This window comes from Mesocricetus auratus, unplaced genomic scaffold, assembly GCF_017639785.1.
Source record: "Mesocricetus auratus isolate SY011 unplaced genomic scaffold, BCM_Maur_2.0 Super-Scaffold_100019, whole genome shotgun sequence".
In the NCBI taxonomy this organism is placed as follows: Eukaryota; Metazoa; Chordata; class Mammalia; order Rodentia; family Cricetidae; genus Mesocricetus; species Mesocricetus auratus.
The window spans coordinates 27,032,603-27,048,465 of NW_024429200.1; the positions used below are offsets into that span (position 1 = coordinate 27,032,603).

Here is a 15,863-nt window from a genome sequence, read left to right on the forward strand (position 1 = left end):
GAGAATCTCACTCATTTCTACTCCCGTGGAAGACCTAACTAAAACAAGATTGATAATTATGCCTTTTCCATAAAAGGAAAGACTCATGGATGCTGAATTAGAAACCAAAAATATAGAAAGAAGACATGAAAGAACTAATTGACAATTTTCCCTTATTGATATATGTAGTATGACAGTCATCAGGCATGAATTCTTATAAACTTTTTGTGGTGTGCATGTGTTTTTGAAGTTTGGCATGTGTGCTTTCACACAGACACATGTGATGAATAGTAATTGTGTTTGGTCATATTAACCTGGAAACTGAAGTTATGTTCTGCTCTTATATTGAGGATACATAGGTGCTGACTTCCTCAACATTTTTTATTTTGTTTCCTAGTGTTCTGTTTGCAATATAGAAATTTATTATTCTATCCTTGGGGTATGTATGGTGTTACATACCTAAAACATCTGAGGAAGGAGGACTATAAATCAAAGATCACTCTGAACCAAATAAAATCTATTTTAAAAATTAGAAAATAAAGATAAATTGTTCTACGTGGAACATTTCTAAAAGTATTCCCCTGGCATATATATTTCAGTTGTGCTTTTGAGAGTGGATGCAATTTTTTTAAACTAGCATTTTGTAGAGATACATAATTTGATTATACATATACATAAGCCATCATGCCTATCATGATTTCATGGGCCATTAACTACACATAATTTTATTAAACAGTAAGGCATTTATTGTTTGTCTTTTGTAGGTGACTGTGAAGTCTTGTGACTGCTTGAATGGTGGCTCATGTGTGCCTGACAGGAAATTTCCTTCAGGAAGTGGAGCGTACCTGTGTGTCTGTTTGCCTGGTTTCCATGGTGATCTTTGTGAAGTTGACGCCAGCGGATGCCAATCAAATCCTTGTGGCATTGGCAAATGTATTAGAGGCTTAAACACTTACTCTTGTGACTGTCCTCCTGAGCTGACAGGTCAGTATGGGTTCATTATGAAGCAAATGAGAATGTGAATGTATTAGAAGGAAAAACATCTTGTAATACTATTTGTGGAACCATGCAAATCTATGTTCTTTTTTAAGATTTTTTGTTTTGTTTTGTTTTTTCGAGACAGGGGTTTCTCTGTATTGTTTTGGAGGCTCTTGTGCTGGGATTAAAGACGTGCTCTATCAATGCCTGGCTTTTGGTGCATATTTTTAAAAGTCTGTCAAAAAGTATCACAGACATGCACACTACTTATATCCTGAATATTTTTAATTGTTTAATTATGATTTGTTTAATTATTTTAAATACTTTCATAAGCATTTGCAATTTTGCTTTCATACATTCTTGCAATTTTGTCTAATTTGTAAATCTGACTGCAATCAACGAAAGTCTACTGCATGTTTATAGGCATTTTCTGCATCTATTTTGCAAGTAAAAACACATTTATGTGTATTGATGTTGAAATATAATTTAGACCAGAGAACCCTGTAGAAAGAAGGCAGGAGGAGTGTGGAAACCAGAGGGGATAGAGGTCCTCTAAATCAGCTGAACAATGCTTATATGAATTTATAGAGACTGAAGCAGAAATCACAGAATTTAGATTGTTCTGCACTAGGTCATCTAAGTATATATTATAGTTTTCAATTTAGAATTTTTATGGAACTTCTTAATATGTGAACGAGTGGGTCTCTAATTCCTGTACTTTTCTTAGGGGTTAATTTCCTTCTGTTGGATTGCCTTGTCAAACTTTGATGTGATGATTTTTGTTTTATCTTGTATTTTATTTTGTTAAAAAGAGAAACATTTACATATATATCATAGAATAATAAAAATTATTTCATGGAGAAAACAAATATTATCATGTAAGAAATGCTTTATAATAATTTGCTAACTTAGAGATATCATGGGTTAAATCAGAATGGATACAAATGAAATGCTAGCATATTCACTAATTCATTACTTCTCCTAAAATGATGGGTTCCAGAATTAAAGACATAAAAACAATTAAGTGTTTATGTTATCAAAGATTCAATGGTTTTACATAAATAGCTCTTCACTTAAATAGATGTAATGATTAAATTAATTAATATAGCCATTGAGCTGACTTTTCTGAACTATATCGGTTTTAAAATATATAAACAAAGCAGAATATTCACTTGTGTTTTAATCTTTTTATTTTAAAATTATCACTTAGATATATGAATGTAGACAAATTCTTTTGTGTTGTGTTACAGACTATATTTGGAAATGTCCAAATATCAATTGCCTCAGAGATATGTTTATAACAAGGTCCATTATCTAGTCATAATATGAATTTATTCATCCAAATAAGATGCTAAGCTTATCAAAGGGCACTATATCATCTCAAAATACCTTGTTGATAAAATCTTGACTTTCTTAACATATAAAATTAAAATTCTCAGAGTGAGCATTTTGACTCAACAGATTATCCTTAGCATAAGCAAGCAATACTCCAAAACTTAGAGTTTTCTATGAAAAGTACAAATTCTCTAGTTATATGGCATATAATTATGCTATATACTGTAATTCTTACCTCAGTTATCAATAGACTGTTTCTTGAAACAGATCTGGATATCCTACTTATGCTAATCAACTCAAGGTCCTACCTGACCCTCCATAATGATGAGGTTACTCGCTTTCCTTACAGAAAAACAAATTTAGGTGTGTGAAGACTTGAGTTTATTATTAAAAGAAGTATAAATGATTTCATAGTAGGTTTTAAATAAAGAGTACATTTTTTCCTCAGCGGAGGTTTGGATTTGCTAAATGAAGAGTAAGAGAACCTACCAGGTGTGATGGGATGTGTTTGTAACCCTAGAACTCAAGAGGCAGGAGTATCCCACATTTTAGTTAGTACCAGGCCAGCCTAGTCTACATACCAAACTATTTCTAAAATTTCAACAGACTAAAGCATGAGTACAAGCAACCAAACAATGGGATGTTAGACATATATTTCAAATTAAATAAATAGAACTTTTTGTCTGTGTTTCTTGTAGGCAAAAACTGTGAGTCAGATGTTGATGAGTGTGAATCCTGGCCTTGTTTCCCAAGTGTGGAGTGCATCAATATCTTTGGCTCTTATCACTGTGGCTCATGTCCAAACGGATTTTACGGTGATGGGAACATATGTCATGGTAAAAGCTCCTGCTTGCTGCTATGAATTGTGCGGCGTTTATCTAATTTGGGTCCCACAACTGCATTTTTTTCTACTCACATGTTCCTTCAGTATGTATGCATCATGTTGCATGTAGAACTAGATGCACAGGATACAGAAGGATATCACATATGTCCTCCCACTTAATAGATCATCCCGTGGTAGAAAGAAATATGATTAGGAACTCCCTGGTGCCTACAAGATGCCTTTTGTATTTTGAAAGCATTGCCTGAGGAACGCACAAGAGTACTACGTAGGGCATCATTCCTGCCAGGAAGGACAGAGTCTGGATAGAGAGAGACTACACAATATGCATGTGACAGTCAGAGAGGACTAAGTAGCAAATGCAACTCTTACTATTATTATTCCAGGAGACAGATTTCTAGATGAAAGTGGGGAAAAGAAACTAAGGGACATCAGGATTTTAAAAGTGAATTCTAGGAGACAGCATTAAGGAACAATATTTGTCGTACAACTAAGTGTATAAAGATCTGCTTTCTATGGGAAATTGGTCACCCAATCTTTATATCATGGTGGGCCTATCTGTCGAGGTAACAAGTGAGAAAGTCAGTACCAAACTCCCATTTGTTTTCCATAAGAGTGAAGTAATTACCCCTGTGGTATTTTTATTTTGTAGAAAGGAAGAATTGTATAATGCAACACAAAATACATTGGGTTTTTTTGATAATTCTAATTCTAGCATCGGGAAGTTCAAAGTCAGGACCTGGTCTGGCTGACTTCAGGGAAACTGTCTTCTTGGCTAGCAGACAGACGTGTCCGCACTGAGTCTTTCTTCTTGGAATGCATGGGATTTTCTGGTACCTCCTCCCCTTCTCAGGGGGACTATTTCTTTTTTTTTTTTTTTTTTTTTTTTTTTTGGTTTTTACGAGACAGGGTTTCTCTGTATTGTTTCGGAGGCTATCGGTCCAGCCCAGCCTCGAACTCACAGAGATCCGCCTGCCTCTGCCTCCCGAGTGCTGGGATTAAAGGTGTGCGCCACCACCGCCCGGCCCAGGGGGACTATTTCTTAGATCAGACATTTACTCTTCTTACCTTACATAACGAGAATTCCGTTTAGAAGGGCCTTCTCTCCAAACACAACCGTGTTGAGGATTTACGCTTTTACAGATGAGTTTTCAGGCATACAGATCATTCTACATCTGAGGGTTTGGTGGGAAAAAAAGAATAATATCCTAACCATGTCTTTGATCTAATTTGCAAAGAATTGAATTCAAGTGATTCATGACTCTTAGATGATTCATTGGTTTGGTTTGCAATAGTTTAACGTGGATATACTTCATGTACTGATTTACAGTTGAAACAGTTTTTAAAGGTCTTTACTATAAGAACTGTGGTTCTCATTAGGCCTGATAAAAGAGCAATTAAAGAAGAGGATGGAAAACTTCCAAAACATGATATCTGGTAGGCCAGTAGATGGAAATGCCCCCAGTAGGTAATGGTCTTGGTTCAAGACTAATGCAGAGTGCTTCTCAAATGTTTTTCCAAAGATTAACAAGTTGTCCCTCACTTAATTTTATTTTTAGAAATACAACTTAAGGGTTATATAAATTCAACTGGAAATGCATTCTTATACTTGCTAATCTCCTAAATCCTTAGGTATATATTATAGAAAAATGAACAAAGGAAATTTCAGGGATGCTTTTTCATAGCTCACTTTCTGTGTTACCTTGTGTATCTAAATAGGTCACACCATCCTTGAAGGCTGGAACACTATGATAACTTTTCATTACTTTATAATTCCTAATCTTTCATGTTATAAACCATACATAAAAGAATGACTACCTTGGCACCAAATTGTGGCTATCATAGACTATCAGTAAACATTCTGACGAAAATTTCCATTCATCTTTTTTGTTTTTGTTTAGATTTGAGCTTTCAGTCACCATCAAATGAGCCAAGTTTTACTCAGAGTCCTGCGACAAATATCAATGAGTTCTCACACTCAATAGGTACCTCTCACTTGACGATGATAAAATCGGTTACAGCTCAAATGGATAGTACAAAGAAGCTTGCTTCTCATCAGACACCGGCTCATGAGCATGCGGATCACATTCTCAATACAAATCTTACTCTCAAGGGGCTAGAAATTCCTGCATACACTGGCACTCCTAACAGTTCTTTTGGGCAAATAAGAGATGCTATATACAGCACTGCTCAAACAGAGATAGCAGGGCACAACGGTCCAACAAGCCAACCTTTGCAAGGTTTCACTCAGCCTGAGTTTACATCACTGACCACTGAAGAAATCACTATGTTGACAGAGAAGTTTGGATCAAGCAAAACATCAAATTGCACAGAATCATCTTGTTTCCCTGGTGTTTCCTGTGTGCCAACCAAAGATGGTCACATCAAGTGTGGACGCTGCCCCGTTGGCTACTATGGAGATGGGATCAACTGTAGAGGTACTGTGAAATTTTTCAGAACATACAGTGAAGATAGCGCCTAAGTAATTAAGCAGTTATCCTTCTCTACTTGCTGATTTCACCTCATTCTGTTTCATTTAATACATTTTGGAACAAGTAGGTTTTCTGAAGTGTTCTTTTTAAAATACTGTTACTGTTACAATATATCCTTACCATATTATTAAAACCGTGATTCCTTCCCTATTCTAAGTGCAATAACAACATTCTATTTGAACCATCATATAATCTAGAGCAACCACTCCTACTGAGTGTTGTTTTCCGTGTGTACAGATGAGCGAGCAGAGCTTTGTGCATCTGGCTGTCTGGCATCAAGCAGCTAAAGAGATGAATCACAGCCGTGAATACAACCTGATGGGGATGGTGGCCCAGTTACTTTTAGGTCCACAGTTGACAGTTAACACCTCAATTGCTGGTTCTGACAAAGTGCGACTTTCCGTTATTCCTCAAATGCTCTTGACATTTAAACAATTTTTCTGCCATTTCAGTTTTACAAGTACGGTTTATATCTTTGCCCTGTATAGTCATTGTTTTTGTTTAACACAAATACATTTTTGGTTCTAACTACTGAGAAACTGTTTCTTAGGTGTTTTGTCATTGTTTCTGTTATTTCTTTGTTATTTTTATTGCTAATGTTCATTTTGTTTTGAAACTAAAATTAAACAAACATTTCAGTACTTCTTGGTATAACAGAAACAATCAAAACAAAAAAAACTAGCCATCTTTCCTTTTCCTGCAAGAAAACACAACATTTTTTATTATTAACAAATAAATGCAGCCATCTCATGTATATGGTTACATGAGAAGTGTTAGATGCCCACTGGAATATGTCACATGACTGAAGATGCTCAAGGCATCTCCATCATACTCGGCAACATGAATGCATAGCTGGCTGCTTCTTACTCTATTGGAATACTTGCTTCACAGTATTCTTCCCTCTTAGTCTAGTAATCACTTTTCTCAATCATTATAATCATGAAAACAGTATAAGGAAAAGAATTATAATTAAAAGTAGTAGCTGTGGTTTAATAATTCATTAAAATGTTCACATTAAAAAACTTTACTTTTGATATAACTAAATCTGAAAGGAATATATATGTATATATATATAACTCATCTATATAAATATATAACTCATCTATAATTTATATATTCTTCCTTAATTTTGCAGCATTTTGTAGACACTCATGTGGAAGAAACAGGGAATGTGTTGCCCCAAACATATGCAAATGTAAACCTGGTTACACTGGTTCCAACTGCCAAACTGGTAGGTTACATGATTCATTAGTTTGTATAATAAATTTTATTTGATAATCAATATTTCTAAGCCATGGTTTTTTTTTATATAGCCATCTGTCAGCCTGTTTGCACAAAACATGGAAAATGCATTAAGCCTAACATCTGTGAATGTCCTCCAGGGCATGGTGGAGCAACCTGTGATGAAGGTAATAATTCCAATTAATATATCAAATTTGGGACTAAATATGGTGTGATTTCCTTGAAAATACATTAAAAGATAATTTTCTTACTGTGTTCATGATAATGACTACTCATCAATGCTTGGATAAAAGCTCACAGTTTAAAATATTCATTATAAATAATTCATTTTAGAGATATAACTGCATGTGCATTTTGCCTGGATGTGTGTCCAGGCACCATGTACCTGCAATGCCTGTAAGGCCAGAAGTTGGTGTCGTATTTCTTGGGACTAGATTTAATGACAAAGAAAGCCACAAAGAAACAAAATAAGTTTTGGACTAACAGAAATCTTAATCACTAACAGCAAATGAAAGTAACTATGGAAATTATGACAGACATTCATAAGTCTGTGCTCACGTTTTAGAAGAAGCTGAAGGTCAAGTGTTGTAATCTAGTAAACAAAATTTTTACAAACCTCTCACACACCTACACAGGGTTTTATAGTTTTCATTTATAAACCAAAACATGGTGCTGATTGATAAATGATTTGGAATTGTAAATTTATGTAGTGGATCCCTACAGAACAACACAGTAAAAGGGAACTGAATTTACTCCAAATTATTCTTATAATGGGGCTTTATTGTAGCCTTTTGTATACATGCATATATACTGATTAATAAAACCTGACTTAATAATATCTGTGTCTGCAGAACATTGTAGCCCTCCTTGCCAACATGGGGGCACATGCTTGCCTGGCAATCTCTGCACTTGTGCTTATGGATTTGTAGGACCAAGGTGTGAAACACGTAAGTAATACTCTCTTGCAGTCTGCTATAACAAACTTTCCCTTTGGTGAGTTGATGGTTTTAACAATAAATAAAGCAAACTGAACCCTAAAAACAGCTGATAAACTTAAAGGGCCCAGGAGTGCCCAGAAATGAGGTAGAGAAGTTCAGATGGTCATGGTTGTTATCCTGTTATTGGGAAGCTGAGAGAGAAGAATCCTGAATTCAGAGGTAGTCTGAGTTACATATAGTGAAACCCTGTCTCAAGAAAAAAAATGGATAAAGTTCTTTGTTCTTTTTTGTTGTTTCACATGCCAATCCCTGCTCCCTCTCCCTCCTCTCCTTCCCCGCCCTCCCCACCAGGTCCCCCAGTCTCCCACCCAGTCTCCACTCTAATCCCCAGGGAGGGTGAGGCTCTCCATGGTGGATCTCCAGTAACTATCATTTCATCCAGGGCAGGGCCTAGGCCCTCCCCCAAGAGTCCCTGCTGAGAGAGCCTCCCACATTGTAGCATGGGCACTCAAAGTCTATTTGTACGCCAGTTTCTTAATAGCAACTTATTCTTTATAATAAGTGAAAATCAGACTTATTCAATTGTATATGTTTATTTGATTTGATTTATCTTTAATTATGTTCACCAGTTACTAATAATTTCCCTGAACAACTAATTCTCATTCAGTGCTAATAATTTTCTATGTTCTTCATCTCTATCAGTATGAAAATACCCAAAGATGAGAACCGGAGTGCGTCTAAGCCAGAGTATGAATCATCCTGGCCTTTCTCTGTGGTCGAATTCATTCCAAGAAGGTTTTGGAAGTTATGAGCTAAATTTGACTTTCTTTTGTCTTTGTTCTGTGATCTTAGTGGTCTGTAACAGGCACTGTGAAAATGGAGGCGAATGTGTTTCACCAGATATTTGCCAGTGCAGATCTGGCTGGAGTGGACCCACCTGTGGTACAGGTAAAAATTAAAACTGTGCACAATAAACGTATCAACAGAAAGAAACTTCAAATATCCCAGACAGTCACGCACTGAACTGACAAGAATGATACGAGGTGGTTATCTACAGTACATTTTAAAAATTCTTACCTTTCATCTTCATGTGTTTCCGTTATCTGGAACCTTACGCTGTCTTACACATTATGTTTCCTAGTCAGTACCATCTTGCCTTTGTATTTCCATGATTTGCTTACCTGATATGAACACAGAACACCTGTCTTTGTTGAAATTTCTCCATCTCGTGGGGTGGGTGGGGGAGCAGGGGAGGGAGAGGGAACTGGGATTGACATGTGAAACAAGCTTGTTTCTAACTTAAATTTTAAAAAACCTCTCTTTTTTAATCAGGACATAGACATCCTACTTTATTAAATATATACTCAATTCTGGATGATAAGCACAGCTATCATATCAATCCATTTATTTATCAGTATAAGACATGCTTCCTTAGCAGGAACGTTTACAGTTGTTCTGTTTATTCTAATTTATGGTGATCTAATGACTTTTCCCAGTGAAAATTTAACCCACCATTCATAATATGCTAGTTATACATGAAGCCTATTGAAAAGGAAAATGAAGATTAAGTTGATTCTTGCCCTTATTTCAAGTTTCATATTGTTAGTGAAGAAGACATGGGATGCTATTATTTTCTTTAAAAGTAAGATCATGAAGCAAATTGGTTTATGATAAGAAATAAACCGCATATTATAAGACATGAAGACATCACTGATGCCAGCAAGTGGAATTTGGAACAAAACTGTGTCTGTAGTACACCTTAGAGTCCGGATAAAAATCTAGGCTGAAAATTAGAAGTACAATCAGCGAAAAATAGAGGTGATGAAACAAACATCAGCCATTTTGATCATGGAAGGGGCTTGAACAAAGTGGCTCTGGTTTATTTGCAAGGCGACAAAGATTTGAGCACAACCTCATCCCATTTGTCAGTGCTGCTGAGTTGCCCTTTCTGAACCTATGGTCATTACCAGAAGCACTCTGAATTTTAACTACACTCACTCCACAGTCTTAGCTTTATTGCTAATATTATTAATGCAACAAATGGGCATACATTCAAAGCAATTGCAAAGTTATGATGCTTCTTTTCATTTCTTGAATTCTAAAATATAGACGATTTTTTCTGAGTTAGAAATTAATGCATTTATTGACATTTTTGTATTTATTTTTTTATTTTTGTTAAAATAAATCATGTCTTATAAACATACATGCATGCTTCACATGTCAATCCCAGCTCCCTCTCCCACCCCTCCTCCCTTGTCCCTCCACTAGTCCTCCCCCAGTCTCCCACCCATTACCCACATCATTCCCCAAGGAGGGTGAGGCCCTCCTAGGGGGATCTCCAGAGTCTGTCATTTCATCCACGGCAGGACCTAGGCCCTTCCCCATGTGTCCAGGCTGAGAGAGCATCCCTCCATGTGGAATGGGCTCCCAAAGTTCATTCATACGCCATGGTAAACACTGATGTACTACCCAAGGTCCCAGAGATTTCTGAGGCCTCCTCACTGACACTACATTCACGGAGTCTGGATCAGTCCCCGGTTGGCCTCTCAGCCATCAGTCTGGGATTCAATAGCTCCCCCTTGTCCAGTCAGCTGTCTTTGTGGGTTTCACCAGCACCATCTTGACACCTATGCTCATCACTCCTCCATCTCTGTCACTGGGTTCCAGGAGTTCAGTTCTGTGTTTTACTGTGGGTATCTGTCTCTGCCTCCATCAGTCACTGGATGAAGGTTCTAGGATGGCATATAAGGTAGTCATAAACCTTATCATTAGGGAGGGGCTATTAATGTAGTCTCTCCGCTATTGCTTAGTTTGCCAGTTGGTGTTATCCTTGTAGATCTCAGGAAATCTCACTAGTGTTAGCTTTCTCCTCAAACCTATAATGACTCCATCTATTATGTTATCTCTCATCCTGCTCGCCTCTATTCTTACCCCGACTCAACCTTCCTGCTCCCCCATGTCTTCTTCTCCCCTCCTCTTAACCCCCTCTCTTTTTCCTGGGTCCCTCTCCCCTCCTGCCATGTTCCCAATCTGCTCAGGAGATCTTGCCTCATTCCACTTCTCTGGAATATCATGCATACCTCTTGGGAACCTCCCTGTTTCCCAAACTCACTGGCACTGGGATTGTAGACTGAGACTCCCCTGATCCATGTCTAAAATCCATATATGAGTGAGTACATACCATGTTTGTTTTTTTGTGACTGGGTTACCTCACTCAGGATGGTTTCTTCTAATGCCATCCATTTGCCAGTACAGGCTATTTTTACTTGTAGTTGAATATATATCATTGTGCTGCCTTCCGTACTTCTGTGCCACATTCAGTTTCAAAGTAACAGCACTTTGTGATCTCTCTTCTTCCTTTTGTTCATTAGCTCTGTGTGATCCTGTTTGCCTCAATGGTGGTTCGTGTTACAAGCCCAACACTTGCCTCTGCCCTGATGGATTCTTTGGTGCCCAGTGCCAGAATGGTAAGCATTCTTTCTGAGTCACTAAAAAAAGTCTTCTGGAAAATTCTGGAATGCAAAACAGAAAAGTGGGTCTTGCAGAAACCTATGTCAAGTTTCACATGGGAAAAGGTGATGTCCCCCTTTGTTTCTGAGTTTGCAGGTATGGCCACAAAATCCAACTCATACAAATGTACCACATTTGCCCATCAGCACATGTCAGGTTAACAGCATGGGCATTGTCTGTGAAGTTTTGTCAAGCCAAGATGTAGAATATACAACTTGCTAGCACAGTTTATAGTGAATGGTTCCACTCCCTGTTGATAAATATTCAAATATATGAGCTTATTTGTGACATCTTATTCAAACCACCACAGATGTAAAAATATACCTTATAATTTTCTTTTCCATGACTAACAAGTTATGTTAGATGCATATTTAGATAAAAAATGTATCAATAGGACTAGTGACATGGATCTCAGGGTACAGGTATTTGCTATCCAGTCTCACAACACAGTTCAAAATGAAGAATCTACACAAGGGAAGGTAATAACTGCCTCCTGAAACATGTCTTCTCTGATCTGCATGCCCCTCAGGACACATATCACACACACACACACACACACACACACACACACACACACACACACACACATCTGTAGACTAAGTATGAACCAGAAGAGATTCAACCTAAAGCAGTAGAAGATGTCTATTCATCTATTCATTAAAATATCCAGTTGCATGTTTTGCACTGAAAGTGCTATTTTCAGTTATAAATCCTCTTAATACCAATTATGTTTTTAGAAGGGTTGGAAATGAAGAAAGCTGTTATTAAAGGTGTTCTAATTCCTATTGGCAGTCTATACAGGTCTTTTGCCAAAAATCCATTAATTCGAAATTCATTTTTAAAACAAAGTAAAATTCACTTCATAATCTTTCATCCAGTGTGACAGTCTGAATGAAAATGGCCCCCACTGGGAATGGCATTACTAGGAGGTATGGCTTTGTTGGAGTTTGTTGTGACCTTGCTGGAGACTGATTTTGAGGTTTCATATAATCAAGCCATGCCCCATGTCACAGTTCATTTTCTGTTGTCTAAGGGTCAGGATGTAGAACTCTCAACTTCTTCTCCAGCACCATGTCTTCCTGCATGCCATCTTCCCTGATGATAGTGCTCTAAACCTCTGGACCATAAGCTTGCCCCAGTGAAATGTTTTCCTGTAAAAGAATTCCTGTGATAATAGTATCTTTTCAAAGCAATAGAAACTCTAAGTAAGACAAGATTGTACCAGGGACTCAGGTATTGCTGTGATAGGCCTGACCATGCTTTTATTTGGAAGAATTTGGAATTTAGAAGTTTGTGTTAGGAAAGCAGTGGAATGCTTTAAACACTGCTTAATGGACCATACTAGTAGGGGCATAGAAGACAGTGGTGCTGAGTGTGATCTGATGAACTGTGGGGGCCTGGCTCAAGAGGTTTCAAAGGAGAAGAATTTTAGCATGCTGCCTTAAGATTATTTTTGTGATATTTTGGTAAAGAATGTGACTGCTTTTTTGCTCCTTGTCTAAAAAGTCTGCCTAACGCTAAAGTGAAGAGATTTTGATTAATTCCACTAGTAGAGGAAATCTCAAAATAGCCTAGTGTAGACTGTGTCATGCAATTATTAGTGGTAATGCTAATGAAGATATATAATCAAAAGGAGCAAGCTGAGTAAGAAAAAAGTAGAAAATGTGCCATTTGTGAAGAAAAAGAGCATCAGGAAGTAGAATAGAGTTGTGTTCAAGGAGAAAGATAGATTAAGACATGGGATAAAAGGAATGGAGACCTCAAGGCTAGATCCCATCCAGCCATGTTACCAACTTTTGAAAAGGAATTAAGGAAAAGTTTAGAACCAGGTATGGTCATGCACACACTTAATCCCAGCACTCTGGAGACAGAGACAGGCAGATCTCTGAGTTTGAGGCCAGCCTGGACTACAGATCCATTTTCAGGACATACAAGCTTAATCAATGAAGGAAACCACTGAAAACAGAAAGCTGGTGATGATGTCATTAAATCAGGGAGCCATTTCCATCCCCAGCAAGCAGCAGGACTTGGCAGCTTCAGCCACATTGTTCTGGCTTTAGATTCAAGGATAGAAGAAAGGGGTCATGGAGTCTTCTTTCATGACTAAGGTAAAGTGCTGAGGCAAAGCATGTGTCAGGGGTATCCCCTAGAGAGGTCTTTGCAAGGAGCTGTGAAGTTGAAGCCTGAATGGCCTTGAAGACCCCAAGATGTTTGAGATGCCAGAATGGTGGGATACCTGTCAAGGAGAGCTTCTAACAAGGAATGGTACAAGCCCAAGAGAGAGAAGTGTGTTGCAGTCTAAAAAGATGAAATGAGTTGGACATTTGAAGAGCATTTTGAGATCAAATATGGAGATGCAGTTTGGAGTTTGCCCAGTTTATTTTCAGTCTTGCTTTGGTACAGTATTTCCTCAGCATCCTCCTTTTCTTCCCTTTTTGAAATGTAATGTATATACCGTGCCAGTATATGTTAGAAGTATCTGATCTGCTTTTTTGATTTTGATTTTGCAAGGGATAACACTTAAGAGATTTCATGAATCTCAGAAAAGACGTTGAACTTTAGACTTTACAATAAGTTTGAGACCAGTAGAGACTATGGAGACTTTTGAAGTTGGAATGAATGCATTTTTGCATTATGATATGCCGCCAGTCCTGTAGGGGCCAGGGAGTATAATGTGGTGGTTTGAAATAAAATGGCCCCCAAAGGGAGTGGTACTATCAGGAAGTGTGGCTTTGTTGGAGAAGATGTGGCCTTGTTGGAGGAAGTGTGTCCAGTATGGAATTAAATTTAATTTTTTCTATGCATGGTACTTTGTACAATTAAACAAAACAAATAAATGACAAAAGAAAACCCAGTATTCAAGGTCTACAGTGTAGCTGGGTGGTAGAGCACTTGCTAAGCATTAATAGGGTCCTGGTTCAATCCTCAGCATTGGGTGAGAAGTATAATACAATCAAAAGTTAATATATGGAAGAGATACAAAGCAATAAAAGTCATTGAAGTGACAAACAATCAACATTGTTTCCTACCATAGATAACCCTGTGTGATAAATACCAGGAAAGTGTATACTAAACAGCTAACACATATTCCCTACAAAGCAAAGGACTTATTGTTTAAGAGATTTCTACCCAGCATTTACAGGAACCAGTCATATGAAGCTGACTCATAACTTGATCAGATTGAAGCCATTTTTAAGTATTTCCTAATAATTTTCTGAATTAATGCAGCAAATAGTGAGGGTCATTCTAATTTGTGCTGGAGGAAATGCATTCTAACTTTGAGCTAAGCTTTTATTCACTCTCCTGGTTCTGTCCATATCATTTCACAATTTGCTTTGCAGGCAAGTGAAATGTAAACTAAGGTTCATAATGCATGCAGGATCATAGTGAAGACTCCAATGCTAAGGCATTTTAATGGTACTAATGGCTGGCAGCTGATGGTTCTGAGTTCTGCATTTTATTATTTAGATAGGACAGCTGCAATGGTTTGCAGTTGGGATCTTTTATTTTTATAGCACATTCCTCTATCTTATGGCTCCATAGATAAGAAGTCTATGAGGCAATGTGCAATATATAATAATTGAATATGTACTGTTCACACATTACTGTCATGTGTCCTTTCAGCTGTCTGTCACCCTCCCTGTAAGAATGGCGGCCACTGTATGAGAAATAATGTGTGCACCTGTCGTGGTGGGTACACCGGAAAGAGATGCCAAAAAAGTAAGACATCACTAAAACATTTGAATATTACAGGAAAAAATGAATGGTTGCTGCTTGACGTGCCTTTTATTCTTCTTCTTTTAACCTTCAGGCATCTGTGAACCTATGTGCATGAATGGAGGAAAATGCGTGGGACCCAATATTTGTTCTTGTGCTTCCGGTTGGACTGGGAAGTGGTGTGACACACGTACGTAAAACAAGAAATATGGCTCCCAGAGTGTGAAGGCCTACCTTCATGAAAGCATACAGCAAAATTTAAGGAAGGGTCTTTTTCTTTTCATTTGCTTGCTTTTATTTTGCTCATCTATTCATGCTTTAGGAGATATCATTTTGAAATAGTGAAAGACCAGGTCATCTGAAGACAGTGTACATATAGTGTTTTCCAGTTTTGCAACTGCATATGCTAGCATTAGCTCCAGGTCTGGATTCCTAATCTGAAGTTAGGCTGAGAGGAAGATGTGAAAAACTCACTGATTTCTTAACTTCACTTGAGTTCAGCCCTTTCCAGGGTGGGCTTCTACCCACTGGAGCAGATTAGTTGCAATGTTTTCTCTTTGTGTGAAATTGTTATTTAAACTGGGTATGGTGTTACATTCCTTTAGTCTCAACCTAGGAACAAAGGCAGACAGATCTCTATGAAATCAAGGTGGTCTACATAGTGATTTTCAGGCCACACAGGGCTGCATAATGAAGCTCTATATCCAAATAAACTAAAATATTTTTGTAATAACAGCTATTATAACATGAAAACCATTGTAAAAGTCCAATAATTGGGGAAGAAGTTAGGACAAACTGTGGTGTTCTGAAGATTATTATAATCACATTTTT

The 15,863-nt window shown here is 37.5% G+C and overlaps 1 protein-coding gene across 2 annotated transcripts in view; it reads left to right on the forward strand.

Annotated features, from left to right (window-relative positions):
- Vwde (von Willebrand factor D and EGF domains) overlaps positions 1–15,863 on the forward strand; it is a 72,982-nt gene that overhangs the window by 45,923 nt on the left and 11,196 nt on the right. For both annotated transcript variants that reach the window (XM_013121139.3, XM_040728664.1), the window contains exons 18-27: positions 744–963; positions 2,991–3,128; positions 5,035–5,571; positions 6,761–6,856; positions 6,939–7,034; positions 7,719–7,814; positions 8,658–8,753; positions 11,177–11,272; positions 14,940–15,035; positions 15,127–15,222. In XM_013121139.3, the coding sequence (XP_012976593.2) occupies positions 744–963; positions 2,991–3,128; positions 5,035–5,571; positions 6,761–6,856; positions 6,939–7,034; positions 7,719–7,814; positions 8,658–8,753; positions 11,177–11,272; positions 14,940–15,035; positions 15,127–15,222 (1,567 nt within the window). The remainder of the gene's footprint in view (positions 1–743; positions 964–2,990; positions 3,129–5,034; positions 5,572–6,760; positions 6,857–6,938; positions 7,035–7,718; positions 7,815–8,657; positions 8,754–11,176; positions 11,273–14,939; positions 15,036–15,126; positions 15,223–15,863) is intronic.